The 16560-nt window shown below is 41.9% G+C and overlaps 1 protein-coding gene across 10 annotated transcripts in view; it reads left to right on the forward strand.

Moving 5' to 3' along the window:
• Positions 1–1012: 1012 nt before the first annotated feature.
• Positions 1013–16560, forward strand: part of LOC139375203 (kinectin-like) — a 42067-nt gene continuing 26519 nt past the window's right edge. For 3 of the 10 annotated variants that reach the window (XM_071116776.1, XM_071116779.1, XM_071116785.1), the window contains exons 1-2: positions 1027–1167; positions 15654–16279. In XM_071116776.1, the coding sequence (XP_070972877.1) occupies positions 15655–16279 (625 nt within the window). In that variant the 5' untranslated portion in view covers positions 1027–1167; position 15654. Of the gene's footprint in view, positions 1168–2334; positions 2376–5992; positions 6086–15653; positions 16280–16560 lie in introns of all 10 variants that reach the window. The other 7 variants (XM_071116783.1, XM_071116777.1, XM_071116784.1 and 4 more) reach the window with 7 other exon arrangements.

Here is a 16560-nt window from a genome sequence, read left to right on the forward strand (position 1 = left end):
ATATTGAATGTCAAACCAAATTGGACATGGGCATTACAATTGGGTCTAACCTGTCGTCTTCCTCCTCTGTATCACCTGGCCACCCGGCTCCTGTAAACATCCAGGGACTCCATACTGGACCTTGACAGCCTGCGAATCTATCTAAAGGGCCCGAAAAGACACTATGAAACAGAATAACATGTGTCCATGGAGACAGAGGATGTCAGGTTGGGATGGGTCAATGAAGGAGGTGAGAGGAATTGAGGAAGCTTGTGGATTTAAATTGTTGTTCGCTACAAAAAAGGTTCAATAACAATATCCTATATGATATTAAATTACAAGTTGTTAGGTGTAATATTTAATAAAGAGTTCATTATTAATGTGACATTAAGTTGGACAAGGGACAGGGGCCCAAATGTAAACAGCCATGTAGGTTTAAAACCCCTAGAGCTAGCATGGAAACCCGACATAGTATTTAATTCTACATCGGGCATTAATTAGCATTTGGGTCAGGAAAGTTTCCTCTCATGACCACTACAAGCCAGCATGTTGAATAAAATTGTATTTTAACTTACTTTACCGGTTGTCCATGTGGTTTTTGCAAGTAGGAATGTGTAAGAATAATTACAACTATTCAAAGCGCTGGTTGCATTCAGATTTCTATCACCTCAAGCATCACAAGATGAATACTTGCCGAGCTCGTGCATGTGTTTACATGGTTCTTGGCATTCTTCTGGTGATAGAAATCCGAATGAACTACCAGTGCTTTGAAAAGTTTGTAATTATGCTTTCTGGTGGATATTGTCCCACATTCCTACCCGCAAATAGACCAACCGGCAAAGTAATTTAAAATATAATTTAACACTTTTGCTTGAGGTCTTGAGGAAACTTTCATAATCACTAATTTATGCCCGACATAGAATTAATTAAATTCAATGTCGGGTTTCCAGGCTACCCTGGTGCACCCGGGGTGGTTGTAGTCTAATCGGGTGCATAGAGCAAGAGGCCATGCCTTCTCCACATCCTCTTATCCAGTCCCATCCCTTCATTGAATCATACGCTATGTGCTGAGACAGACCGACCCGCCCCCGCGAAACCGAAACACAAGATACGGGCTTGGGTTGGAGCTGCTCCGGGGAACTCGCCATTTCATTTCAACATTTAGGGAACTTTGGCACTAAGATACAGGTATGTGCATTGCATTTCCTCCTACAACATTTGTTCTTTTTAAACCGATCTAGTCATTCAAGGATTTTCGTAGCTGAAACCGTTATCTGGGCCTGGCACTGCCTGAAAATAGGGACGCGAGAGTGGGTCAGAGATTTCAGAATAGAGGGGGCGCTAGGTCACTTTATAGGCGAGGCCTTTTGTTAGGATTGGCTTCTCAGGTGCTGTACACTGGATTGGGTTTCAGAATAAAGTCAACATTAGCTGTGATTTTCCTTAAACGTTATTTGTAAAATAAAGTATGTGTAGTTTAGACTAGAGCATTTCACCTATTTCAAATATAGAATAGCGTTAGCTGTGTCCGTGCATCTCGAGACGTCTTGTCAGTGAGTGATGAGCCTTTCCGCAAATGTCACGATTCGTAGCTGGCAAGTTAGCTGGGTTGTTGAAGAAAAGCTAGTTAACTAGATAAACGCCCAGACCCCCCCCCCCCCCAAAAAAATTGGCCTACCCCTTTTGTGCCTATAGCTAATATGAGGTAGGCGTCACTGGAAACCCGGAGTGGTTAGCTAACTAGCCACCAACATGTGCGCCCCTTGTCAAATAATGACATTAGCACGGCTTTGTAGCTAGCAGGTTCGTAGCCATCGCGTCAGTACATCTTAACCAGGATAATTTCGCTGTCGTGTCCAACTCAGGTGTACGTTGCTAGCCAAGTTAACGTTAGTTATATAATACATTCGCATTATGATTAGCTAGTCTAGTGTCACTAGTAGTGATTCACGTTAGCTAATAGAGAAATATCTAACCACAGTGCTGCACACTAGCTTACTTAGCTAAATTACGTGCAAGGCCATGACATGTTAGCAAAGACTGAACATTATCGTCTTGAAACGGAACTGATCAGCCTAAGACTAGGCAATACCAGAGTTGTGCTTAGAACGCATGCTACTAGCCTGTACTTAAAACATGCTACGAACATCCCTTGTAGGCAATTTTTAGGTGTAAAGAAATTACTACTTTATCTGTAGAATAGTTTCATTACCTAGCGGTTTACATCATTACAAGCTATGCAACGTTTCAATGGACAGCAGGATGTCTTTTGAATTGTTAGGCTTATCATATGTTCTCTAATAGTGATTGTTCCGAGCCTCACGTAAAGGTACATTTCTGTCCTACCATCTGTAGTAACGTTCGCTGTTGCGATTGAAGAATGAGTGATCCTTGAGGTATGTGTTTAACTTCAGGTATTTTGAAAATGCTCTCTGCATGTCATAACATTTTTACTGTGTTAGCTAAATCCCCCAAGTGCGGTGTAATTTTACAGACAGTGACTTATGACAGGGGCCAACTACAAAATGTAGTGCATAACATTTGGGAAATGCTCACCTTATGTTGCAGCCATTAAGAATTTATACAGTAGACTATACTTCCATATTTCCACCAGTCCTGCCTGCATCACTGACCAAGATGCTGTTTGTATTGTATACAGCCATTCATAGAACCACGTCATCACCCCATTTCACCTTTGAGTGAGGCCTTGTTCTCTTCCTGCATTCTCTGACTATGTAAATATGGGGGAGATGCACAAAATTCTCCCCTCCCACTCCCCCAGTATCTCATCTAAATTTTTCATAAACGGAGACCATTAAAGAGAATAGATAATTTAAACGATTTACAGATTGAGGCATTTAGGACCAACTGCCTTCACCACTCCCCTGCACTTTCGAAGAGGCCAGTGCAAGTATTTGACCTGCTCCTTTTTAAAAGTCATTGGGTAGAGAAATTGTCACTGGTTAGCCTACTCACAGGTAATTTTCCTTACATCAGTAGTGATTGGTCAGTTAGGACAGTGTGCATGGAAACCTCTAGTGAGTCTTATTCCAGATATGGCTTGAGGGGGTAGTTCTATTTGTGTGCACCCACAGGGCTGGCTGCTGAGATACCTTATCAGCCTCTGGCTCCAGAAAGGAGTATTGTGGGATACTGAACTCACCCACGCTAGAGTAAACCTCATGGCTTAACCTGGATACTGAGGGATGTAAAGGCTGGTTCTAATCAATGTCACCGTCTCTCGTGCGGTTACATGATCACCAATGTGGTTATTGTGGAAAGTCGGATGAATATAAGTTAGATTAAAATGTTTACATGCTTTGCAAGAACAATTTCCCCAATCCTGTTTACATGGACATCTGAAATATGCAGAAAACCAGCATTCAAAATGAACGTACTACCTCAGCGAACATTATATTTTTGCAAAACATTTGAGTACAGACATCTAAAGTTTGAAAACCTCTAAGACTCATGCATTCCGCTGTTCCAGACACACTAAAGAGAGGCCTGCCCGGGCGTGGTGCAGATCAAATACACTGCCAATAAGGTTTTTACATGTTCTAATTAGAAAGATTGCTCAGAAAACCAGGTTATAATTGGTGTATGCTTACTTCAATTTTGATCTCACGCAGATTTAAGATAAGCGTAGTAAAGTGACTATTGCATAATCTACCTACTGCCATCAGTTTTAATATCAAATGATTACTGTGCATGTAAACGTAAACAGTATCTGTTGGGTTTATTGAAGTTGTAAATTATGCTTGTTCGAGAATATAGGCCCTAGAGGACCGATACTGTATTTTGATGGATCCCCATTAGCTGTCAAGGCAGCAGCGACTCTTCCTGGGGTCCAGCAACATAAGATTGTTAGTTTAAATACGTGACACTTCATAACACCTTACCCAACAGTGTAATACCTCAGGCCACCGCACATCTACAATACAAAATCCATTTATACATGTGTCTTATATAGACTTGTCCCTTCAGTCCCTGCTGTGCCATAAGTTGTATTTTTAAATTTGATTCTACTACTTCATCAGTTGCCTGATTTAGACTAGAGTTCCATGTAGTACTGTGCGCCTCCCATAGGCTATTCTTAATTTGGGAATTGTGAAGAGACCTTTGGTGGGATGTCTTGTGGGGTATGGATGGGTGTCTGAGCTGTGTGCTAGTGGATTAAAGGACACCCCGGTGCATTCAGCATTTCAACACTTCTTACAAAAACAAGTAATGATAAAGTCACTCTCCTCCACTTTGAGCCATGAGAGATTTACATGCATGTTAATGTTAGCTCTGTGTACATTTAAAAGCCAGCCATGCTGCCCTGTTCTGAGCCAACTGTAATTTGAGGTCCCTCTGTGGCACCTGACCACCTGATTGAACAGTATTCCAGGTGGAACAAAACTAGAGCCTGTAGGACCTGTGTTTTTAGAAAGGCAGAGCAGTGCTTTAATATGGACAGACTTCCCCATCTTAGCTATTGTTGAATCAACATGTTATGACCAGGACAGTTTACAATCCAGAGATACAAAGCAGTTTGTCACTACGTTATTTATTACAAGATTTAGTGAATGTCCCAAATACAATGCTTTTAGTCCTAAATACCTTTATTTAAACAGGTAGGCCAGTTGAGAACAAGTTCTCATTTACAACTGCGACCTGGCCAATATAAAGCAAAGCAGTGTGACAAAGACAGTTACACATGGGATAAACAAATGTACAGTCAATAACAATAGAAAAAACTATGTACAGTGTGTGCAAATGTAAGATTAGGGAGGTAAAGGCAATAAATAGGCCATAGTGGCGAAAAAATTGCAATTTAGCATTAACACTGGAGTGAGATGTGCAAGTAGATACTGTGGTGCAAAAGAACATGGATGAGGTAGTTGGGTAAGCTGCTCTGACAGCTGATTCTTAAAGTTAGTGAGAAGTCTCCAGCGATTTTTGCAATCATTCCAGTCATTGGCAGCAGAGAACTGGAAGGAAAGGCAGGCAAAGTAGGAATAGGCTTTGGGGGTGACCAGTGAAATATACCTGCTGAAGCGTGTGCGTTGCTATGGTGAACAGTGAGCTGAGATAACGTTCTACATTTCTGGAAAGGTGGATTTAAAAAAAAAAAAATAGTAGAAGCCCGGAAATGTTTGGGCACAGACCTGGTTAGTTTGACAGTACACTGCAGGCCATCTCTGCAGTAGATTGCAACTCCACCCGCTTTGGCAGTTCTAGCTTGATTGAAAATGTTGTAGTTGGGGGTGGACATTTCAGAATTTTGTTGCCTTCATAAGCCAGGATTCAGACAGGGCTAGGACATCAGGGTTGGTGGTGTGCTAAAGCTGTGAATAAAACAAACTTAGGGAGGAGGCTTTGATGTTAACATGCATGAAACCAAGGCTTTTACTGTTACAGAAGTCATCAAATGTCATTGTCGGTGAGGTGTGGACATTTTGCAGGTGAAAGATTGTTCATTTGCACAATTTTGTTGCATACTTTTCTGAAGGAAGAGCTGCATGTGTACACGGAGCAGAGGGGAGGAGAAAAACGCTAATAGGAAGAACGGGGGGGGGGGAATGATAGCTGTACAAACTCATCCAGAGCTCCCGACTTCTGGCAGAAAGGCATACGATGATGGAAAACATGAAGTTACACTTGTAGGAAATTCACGTGCACCGCACAGAGACTCGCAGATATAGGACGCTATGGACTCACCGTCTCCCGTTGTGCTATTTGCAAATGTGACTGGTCAACTTCATAATGTCAAATGTGACGGTGAAATAAAGAATACAATCTCCTAATGTATTTCACAAGTTGACTGCAGGTATTAACTAAAAGTAGCTACAAAACATGTATTGAAAAACTTCATACGCCGTACAAATATTTAAGACGCAACATGTCAACTGTTAGTCCCATGTTTTATGAGCTGAAATAAGATCAAGGAAATGTTCCATATGCAAAGCTTCTCAAATTGTGTGCACATGTTTACATCCCTGTTAATGAGCATCTCTCCTTTGCTAAGATACCTGTCAAGTGGATGGATTGTAACATATCAAGAAGCTGATGAAACAGCATGATCATTACACAGGGCACCTTGTGCTGGGGACAATAAAAGGTCAGTTGTCACACAACGCCACAGGTGTCTGAGGGAGCATGCAATCAGCATACTGACTGCAGAAATGCCCAACAGAGCTGTTGCCAGAATTGAATGTTCATTTCTCTACCATAAGCTGTCCCACAGCCCTCACAACCTCAGACCACGTGTATGGTGTTGTGTGGGCGAGCAGTTTATCCGCCGTCATCACCTCATGTTTCAGCATGATAATGCAAGGATCTGTACACAATTCCTGCAAGCTGAAAAATTCCCAGTTCCTGTATACTCACCATACATGTCACCCATATTTGGGATGCTCTGGATCAACGTGTGCCAGTTCCCACCAATAACCAGCAACATTTCAGACTACAATCAACAGCCTAATCAAATATTCAAAGGAGATGTGGCACTCCATCAGGCAAATGGTCACACCAGATACTGACTTTCTGATCCACGGCACTTTTTTATTAACTTCTTGACGCACCCATCCCTTTAGCGGGATCATTTATCAACACCCGCTGAATTCAAATTAAATTACTAAAAATACTTCATTTTCATGAAATCACAATTGCAATATAGAAAAACACAGCGTAGCTCATTGTTAGTCCACCTGGCGTGTCAGATTTCAATACAGATTTTTTGCCGAAAGCATAACAAGTGTTTAAGTAAGAACATCTTTCAGTAGACAAACTATTAAACACTAGCAGCCAAGTCGATTGGTCACGAAAGTCAGAAATGCAATAGATTAAATCGCTTACCTTTGATCTTCGGATGTTTGCACTCACGAGACTCCCAGTTACACAAATTCCTTTTGTTCCATAAAGATTATTTTTATATCCAAAATACCTCCATTTGTTTGGCGCGTTTTGTTCAGAAATCCACAGGCTCGAGCGGTCACGACATCGCAGACGAATTCCAAAAAGTATCCGTAATGTCCACAGAAACATGTCAAACGTTTTTATAATCAATCCTCAGGTTGTTTTTAAAATATATAATCGATAATATATCAACCGGAACTGTCGCTTTTTCAATAGGAGAGGGAGAGACAATGGCTGCCCCACTGTGGCGCAAGCGAAACTCTGCGAACACCCAGCTATCCACTGACGCGATATCTTTCTCACGCATTTTTCAAAATAAAAGCCTGAAACTGTGTCTAAAGACTAACACCTTGAGGAAGCCATAGGAAAAGGAATCAGATTGATATCCCTTTAAAAATGGAGGCAAGGCATCCAATGGACAAAGCTTTCAGGAGAAACAGCACTTCCTGGTTTGATTTTCCTCAGGTTTTCACCTGCAATATCAGTTCTGTTATACTCAGACTATTTTGACAGTTTTTGGAAACTTTAGAGTTTTCGATCCTAAATCTGACAATTATATGCATTTTCTAGTTTCTGGGCCTGAGAAATAAGCAGTTTCAAATGGGTACGTTTTTTAGACAAAAACAAAAATCCTGCCCCCTACACTCAAGTTAAAGGTATCTGTGACCAACATCTGTCTGTTTAACCAGTCATGTGAAATCCATAGATGAGGTTATAAGGAATTTATTTCAATTGACTTATTTCCTTTAATATTTGAAATGGTTGCATTTATATTCAGTAAATAGTTGACTTTGTCTAATGAAAAGGTATTAACTAATCCGTGTCTTTTCCAAATACCCCGGTATACCGCCCAAGCCTAGTTACTAAACATAGATGGTACTAACAAATGACAAGCTACAGGTCAGGTGTAGTGCCCTGAAAGGTTGTTTCGCCACGTTGACAATTTATCATGGGGGTTCCTGAGGCCTGTCCCTGCCAAAACAGGAGGTCCGGGGAATGGTCCAAGAGAGCTTTGTCTTCAGGCTCATTTCCATGCGTGGATATGGCTCCTGCTGCAATGGGAAATGTTTGCACCCTCCAGTCTGAGGCATAGTCAGGGCAGAAAGCAATCAGGCATGTATGACGCAACTCACCCACCGCAATCCTGTCCACACTGCCTAGTGTTCTATTCTGCTTAAGAGGTCTTAACTTTCACATCTCCAATTGTCCCAACTAGTGTTTTCTGCTCTTGCAGGACAAGACTGAAATAACTGAGGGTGGGTGCTCTGGTTTGGTGCTGAGAGTTAACACAAGACAGTGCCAGAGCACAAAACAAGACATGCTAATCAAAAAAGGCCATTGTCAAGATCTATAGAACTCAGAATATAAGAAAAGGAAGTAGTCTAAGTAAAGTGTCACTCTGGCAATAAACCTACAAAGTTAATGTTATACATGTTAAAAATAATAATAATAATAAAATTTAAAAAACACCTACTTCAGCACCCAGTACACACAACAAAGGACTTAAGCCACCACAAACAATGAGGTAAAAAAAAAAAACAGCTGCTTATATAGGTGAGGAAGGGAGAGGAATGCTGATTATCAGAGTAAGTTCAGGTGTGGTGAGTTGGCAGGAGAAGGGGTGTGTCCAGAGGGTAATTAGGGAATTGGTGAGGTGGCACTCTCCTTCAGGGGGTTGACGTTAATATATAGAACTCTTAAATATTGGCATGAATTCACCTTTAACCACAACAACCACGCAAAATGTAGCTCATGGGCAATTCCATGGTAATGGAGACTCAGATTTTTCACTTTAAAATCTATACCAAACAAAAGCCATTGATTTCAAAGTTTAACAATCCATTGAACTCTGCGCAAGGACTACTTAACAATTTCCACAGAATTTTACAAAAACACATTTACAAGAAGAACTGTGCAGATGAAATGTTGTGTTACTGTAAACGTTGTTTGTTTTCTTTCTGTGTAAATTGTCAAGTAGTCATTGTGCATAGAGTTGAATGGTTTGTTAAACTTTGAAATCAATGATTTTTGTTTGGCACACATTCTAAGTGAAAGATTCTCCACGGTAAATCTGTTACTGTGGAATTGCCCCCATATGCATTCGTGCTCTGTGAGAACTCACTTGAATACAATTTATTTCTACTTGGAGAAGTTTTGTAATTGGAAATGGTCTGAAGCAATCTCTCAGAATGAGGAACAAGTGAATGATAAGTTAGCCTTACATGATGACAGTTGTTGGATATATATCTATCTGGCTGCTTGCTGGAGTATGTGTGTGTTTGTTTGTGCATGAGTCGGTGTGTGTGTGTGTGTGTCAGGTGTGAAATAATGGGAAAGGTTTTACAGGCCTAGGTGAAACTGACTGCTGCACCTCAAGCCCATCAGGCCCAGAGAAGCACTGCAGCGGGATGTTATTCTTAATGTATTATCATGGGTAATCTGCTTAATCCAAATTAGGGCCTAACTAAGAGGCCCAGCATAGGAGATGTGCTAGCTAGACAGAGGGGGCTGAGTCCTGTGCTATTGCTGACACCAATCTGAATCCAGAGCAAGCGGGTATTGTCCTGTCAGCCACGGTTGGCGCAACTGTTTGTATTGTTGACAACAATAGTACACTTCAAACTAGACCATGCCCCAGGGCTGAAATGTTTTAATTTCCACTCGGTGTACAAATAAAGTGATGCCTGACTAAGTAAAACAATCTCTGTTCAGGTGGTTGTTGGACAGGCATTTTTTTCTACTAATGTTATTTGGCAATGTAATGATCCTCGCGGTGAGTTTTACCACTATATTGTCTTCCACTATTGTGGTTTCTTGAAACTAATAGAGCCTACTATGTTTGCATTGATACTTGGTCTCCTTCCTCATCTCGTTTTCTACCACAGACTACCATATCCTGTTTTAAAGGCACCTAAATCTTGTATCTTGCCCATTGACCTTTTGAATGGCAAAAATACATTGCATTTGGAAAGTATTCAGACCCCTTCCCCTTTTCCATTTTTTTTTACGTTGCAGCCTTATTCTAAAATGGATTAAAAATAAATTTAAAAATCCTCACCAATCTACACACAATACCCCATAATGACAAAGTGAAAGCAGGTTTTTAGAAAGTTGTGCAAATGTACTAAAAATAAACAGATACCTTATTTACACAAGGTTTCAGACCCTTTGTTGTGAGACTCGAAATTGAGCTCAGGTTCATCCTGTTCCCATTGATCATCCTTGAGATGGACTCCAATCAAGTTGTAGAAACACCTGTGGAAAATTCAATTGATTGGACATAATTTGGAAAGACACACACCTGTCTATATAAGGTCTCATAGTTGGCAGTGCATCTCAGAGCAAAAACCAAGCAATGAGGTTGACGGAATTGTCCGTAGAGCACCGAGACAGGATTGTGTGGAGGCACAGATCTGGGGAAGGGTACCAAAAATTGTCTGCAGCATTGAAGGTCCCCAAGAACACAGTGGCCTCCATTCTTAACCACCCCGACTTCCTAGAGCTGGCCAAACTGAGCAATCGGGGGGGAAAAGGCCCTTGGTCAGGGAGATGACCAAGAACCCGATGGTCACTCTGACAGAGCTTCAGAGTTCCTCTGTGGAGATGGGAGAACCTTCCAGAAGGACAACCATTTCTGCAGCACTCCACCACCAATCAGGCCTTTATGCTAGAGTGGCCAGACGGAAGCCACTCCTCAGTAAAATGCACATGAAATCCTGCTTAGAGTTTGTCAAAATGCACCTAAAGGACTCTGACCATAATAAACAAGATTGAACTCTTTGGCCTGAATGCTAAGAGGAGGAAACCTGGCACCATTCCTACGATGAAGCATTGTGGTGGCAACATCATGCTGTGGGTATATTTTTCTGCAGCAGTGTCTGGGAGACTAGTCACAATCAAGGGAAACATGAACAGAAGAAAGTATAGAAAGATCCTTGATGAAAACCTGCTCCAGAATGCTCAGGGCCTCAGACTGGGGACGAAGGTTCACCTTCCAACAGGAAAACAACCCTAAACACACAGCCACGACAATGCAGGAGTGGCTTCAGGACGAGTCTCAGTGGCTCAGCCGGAGCCAGGACTTGAGCATCTCTGGAGAGATCTGAAAACAACTGTGCAGCGACGCTCCCCATCCAACCTGACAGAGCTTGAGAGGATCTGCAGAGAAGAATGAGAGAAACTCCCCAAATGCCAAGCTTGTAGCGTCATACCCAAGAAGACTCGAGGCTGTAGTCACTGCCAAGGATGCTTCAACAAAGTACTGAGTGAAGGGTCTGAATACAAATCAAAGTCAGAGAGGCTGCAACCTACATTGAGACCCAATCCCTTGCTACTTTAATAAATGGATCACTAGTTACTTTAAACAGTGCCAATTTGAAATAATCCTTACATATCTTACATTACTCATATCACATGTATACTACCGTTCAAAAGTTTGGGGTCACTTAGAAATGTCCTTGTTTTTGAAAGAAAAGTCCAGTGTCTGTGTTCTCTAGCCAAACATAATATTTTAATTTTATTGACCAGTCTGAGATATGGCTTTTTCTTTGCAACTCTGCCTAGAAGGCCAGCATCCTGGAGTCGCCTCTTCACTGTTGACGTCGAGACTGGTGTTTTGCAGGTACTATTTAATGAAGCTGCCAGTTGAGGACTTGAGGCGTCTGTTTCTCAAACTAGAAACTAATGTACCCTTCCTCTTGCTCAGTTGTGCAAGGCTTAAATCTTTCTTTACCCGTCTCCTCCCCTTCATCTACACTGACCACATTACATGGACACCAATATCCCGTTATTATTCGGGATACTCAAGTATTCTGTTTTTGAGTTGACACATATCCCGAAAATGCTTCTATTATGAGAAACCCGGATAAGATGCCTGGGAAATGCTAATCTAAGACTGGATACTGTGCATGTAAGCAACTTATCCTGTTTTACTGCTGTTTTTTGCAGTCTGGTCAGTTTTGCATATCATGGGTGATTTTATGTTTTCATTTTATTGTCAAACAAATTACTTCAAAAAGTAGACTATATGCTCAGTTCGATCCACCATAATTTTGCCTACTATAATGGGTGGCAGGGTAGCCTAGTGGTTAGAAAGTTGGACTAGTAAATTCAAACCCCCGAGCTGACAAGGTACAAATCTGTCGTTCTGCCCCTGAACAGGCAGTTAACCCACTGTTCCTAGGCCGTCATTGAAAATAAGAATTTGTTCTTAACTGACTTGCCTAGTTAAATAAAGGTAAAAATAAAATATATATATCATTTTATTTTTTACTGCAGGCCACTTTCATCACCTAATTTAGACATTTCTGCTTTGGTAGGCGATATTATAATTCACAACATTTGGTAGCCATTTGTCAACATTAGTTTGATACATGTAGCTTCTTTTCTGCCACAACTTGTTGCCTCAGAAGTCTAAATAGAGTAGTGCTCAACGAAATATTGTCTTACATAACTAGATTACTAATGCATGCATTCTATCTAATGCTTTGTTTAGTGACCGGGGAGAAAACAGTGGAAAGATTAGTCCTGTGCAAAATGTCCAAATGTCATCAGCTTGACCGGTTTTAAGGAAATGAAAAGTCCACATGTTTCTGTTAAGACTTCGGTTTGTCTTGGGTGCATATTTTATGTGGTTGAAATACTATCTACTTGCATAACACCCGTGTCAAAAGAACACATTACATAGCTTTCACATTTTCTCAAGAAATGCTGAAAGGAAGAAATCCTATTTCTCCACTCTTGTTCCCGAGACAAAATTAACATTTGTTGTATAATTTCACTGCAAGAAATGAATAATTCTGCAGGAGTTAATATTATATTACGCTACATGTGAGAGAGGTTAAAGGCCGACACTCAGTGTGCCTATTTCAAATACTATTTTACCCATATACTTAAATTAGGTATATTGTGTTTATTCATGGCTACAAGGATACTCGTGAGTGGGATAAGACCTTAAGTGGGATATGAGCCACTATGCGGAATACTGTGCGCATGTAAACATGGTCACTGATTGAATTGGATTTAACAAGGACATTAAGGGATCATAGCTTTCACCTGGTCCGTCTGTCATGGGAAGAGCAGAGCTGTGTTTGAATGCTCATACTAACTCTACTATTTGTGACGTAAATGTAGTATGCTTACTGGTCATAGTATGGATCTAGTTAGAATGCCAAACGTTCCGGGATGTCGTACTACATTCGCCAAAATACGAAGTATACAAGCAGTGGACACTATTTCCGTGATTTTAGGGCCCATAATGCAATTGATCAGAAAATGGGCGTGGCTTCACAATGTTTTCAGATTTTGGGGGGGGGGGGGGGTATTTTATTAGGATCCCCATTAGCTTTTGGCTACTCTTCCTGGGGTCCACACAAAACATAATACAGAATGACATAATACTGAACATCAATAGACAAGACCAGCTCAGACAGAACTACATACATTGCAGAAAACGGTGGAAATATGCAGCCGAAGTCCAACAAAAGCGGATACAAATTCATTGCTTTAACTAATTATGACAAATGTTAAAATGTTGAGCAATGTAATAAAGTAATGACTTTTCAAATAAGTTACCTTAGACGCTATGTCGGCTGACAATTTGTTAGCTACACTATCCTTACGAACCGCATAGAATATCATTACAGCAGTATGTACCACCGGTATGTTAGCTAGCTGCCTAACGTTAGTTGGCTATTAATACATCGAACTTGCCTGTATATTAACTATATGCTATCTAACTAACTAACCAACGTTTATTGACTTGATTATTCCCGTCATAATTAGCTTAGCTAAGTAGTATAGTCGTGCGTTAGCAATGGACATTCGGGTGCGTAAATTTGCTCTGGCTATCTACTCCGATTTCAGCTCACTCTTATCTGAGTGTACCAGAGACCAGAATAACTGATGAATCTACGAACGCTCAACACCTGTTGAATATGGTAGTAAACGTCGGCAAAAAAAGCATCATTAAATTGTTGCCAGCAGCACAGTCACCAACGCTCTGAATAACATGAAAACAGCTTAACCGACTGCTGCTTATTTGTTGTTCTTATCTCTTACTTTCTTTGTTGGTATTTTCTTAAAACTGCATTGTTGGTTAAGGGCTTGTAAGTAAGCATTTCACTGTAAGGTCTACCAACTCCTTTTGTATTCAGTGCATGTGACAAATACAAATGTTTTTGATTTGTCAGAGTGAGGTGTTCTCTCATTTGTGTCTGGTAGTAGCAAACCAGTTAGCTTGGGTGATTGACTGCCGTTGTATGGTTAGAACGCTCAGATCAACCCTACTCCTCGGCCAGAGCGTTCAGTGTGCGCTCTGAGAGCGAAATGCTCTGAAGTAACAAACGGACAATCTGACAAAGCTTTTAATTTACTAATGCCCAGAGCACACTGAGCACTCTCTGGCACTCCGGATTGAATTTAAGAATGCACCCGAAGTCGTAAAATGTATAGCTAGTAATTTGTTATGCTAGCAAAAGGTTGCATAGCAACAGCATCAACTTCTGGTAGACAGGCGAGCACTAGTACACACAACTGAAAGGATACCGTTCTTTTACAGTATACTAAAATGAACTAATAGTATGTAGTATATACTCATTAAGTATGTAGTATACAGTATGTTAGTATGGGTATTCAAACACCGCTCAGGTGTTTCTAATGTTTTGTACACTGTTTATGTCCAGCATCCTGTGTAAATGCTAAGGGACATGCGTAGGCTTTACCTTGCTTGACAACAACATATTGCTGTGTCTTGGGCCTGCCAGGAGAAGAGAATTTTCACCTCTCAACAGGCTGGTGCAAAACTGCAGCTGCAGCACTGGGACAATATTTACACGTTGGTGTATTTTTGCCCCTTGCAAAGCCTTCCTCAATTGAGTTTAGAGTGTCATGTCACCCTCGAGGTGCAATCCATCAGGGTGTCCATTTTGTTTCTTTCATCTAGCTAATACACACACTATGGACATGATAAAAGGTAGACAGATTAATTCAGTGCATATTGTTTCTCGTATGTACATTGTTTGTAAGGGTTACCAACTTTAGTAGCTAGTCTACCGTGTTTGTATGTAAAGAAAGTATTAGGCTGTAGGCTAGGACAGTGTACTCTACTAGTCTAATAGACCCTATCACAGAGATGAGAGAACTATGGGTGAGGGAAGACACAAAGGTGTCCTCTGTACATGCTAATTACCCCTCCCTACACACACACATTCCCTCTGCACAGGGCTGTCTCCCTCTGACTGCAGATAACCTCCAGGAGTTGTCATATTTCTTACCAATAAATGTATGCAGTGTGGAAAAGGCATTAGCATTTTTGCTGTAGTATATCAAACCCATAACGTATTGAGGAAGTGTCAGCAGCAGCGCCAGCGTCCTCTTATTAGGGAGGCACTGGGAGAGGTGGAATGTGTTCTGGCACCACAGCTATTCGTGTCAGACTGATCTGGAATGTCTGGAAGCGCCTGTAGCTGTTCATCTTGTAAATCATGTTACCCCATTTCCCCTTTCACTGGGCTGCCCTGGCATGGATGGGGCTGTGCCAGTGTCTGACTGGCCTTGAAGTTTGGAATTGACCTAGTCCGTGTGAGAATCAACTTTTTCATCTAAAATATGTGGCAACAAAGAAGAGGTATAGGACATTTAGAAATGAACTGATCAGCTATTTTGCTATGCATTATTTGCAGCTATGAAGCATTTGTTAAATGTCTTATGTTGACAGTTGGCTTATCATGTGCATGATACTCATGACTCATTCTTGCTCTGTCTCTCTTCAGAATGGCGCTGGACATCTATGACTCTCAGTACTTAGTGATCCTGGCCCCATCCCTGGTCATTGCCCTCATCTTCCTCTTCTTCTGGCTCTTCATGAAGGAGACCTCTTATGATGAGGTGCTAGCCAGGCAGAAACGAGATCTCAAGCTGCCACCCTCCAAACCAGACACTCGCAAGAAGAATGACAAGAAAAAGAGCAAGAAGAAGGAGAGCAGTAGCGGAGGAGGTGGTGGGGGAGGAGGAGAGTCAGAGGAAGACCTGCGGGACTTTGACATGGCTGATGCCGTGAGCAGCTCCACCGCTGAGGAGGAGGAGCCTACCCCTATGGCCCCGCCCACCCCGGTTCCTGTCCCTGTGGCAGCGCCAGCCGAGGCCCCTGTAGGTGTGAGGGAGAGGAAGAAGAAGGAGAAGAAAGCTGCCAAAGCTGCAGCTGCTCCCCCTGCCGAGGAACCTGAGGTGAACGGCTCCAAGCCAGCTGGCCGCAAAGCAGAGCCCCCTGCCCCAGTGGCTAAACCCAGTCCCCCCTCACCCCAGCTTGACCACCAGTCTCAGCCCCCATGCCAGGCCCAGACCCCACCCCAGCCCTCTGGCAAGAAGAAGAAGGAGAAGAAGCAGAAGACAGAGTCTGGTGAGTAGAAGGCCAGAGTGGCTTTAGTAGGATGAGGATGTGTGGTGCCCGGGGCACTTGCCTGTGTCTGCAAACGGGGCTAGCATCTTCCCTGAGGCCACTCATTAGTGTCTATCCTCCCAAATCAAATCTGATTATTTAAAGCACTGTATGAGTAGGGAGCGGGAGGGAGTTTGTTAAAATGGCCATAACCTCAAAATACCTTCTACACAAATGTGTCTATCATAGTGGCATCCTTTTTCCTCGTATCTCCTAAACCTAATTGTCCTCTTGTTCGTTCC

Source organism: Oncorhynchus clarkii, chromosome 19 (assembly GCF_045791955.1).
Source record: "Oncorhynchus clarkii lewisi isolate Uvic-CL-2024 chromosome 19, UVic_Ocla_1.0, whole genome shotgun sequence".
Taxonomy (NCBI): domain Eukaryota; kingdom Metazoa; phylum Chordata; class Actinopteri; order Salmoniformes; family Salmonidae; genus Oncorhynchus; species Oncorhynchus clarkii.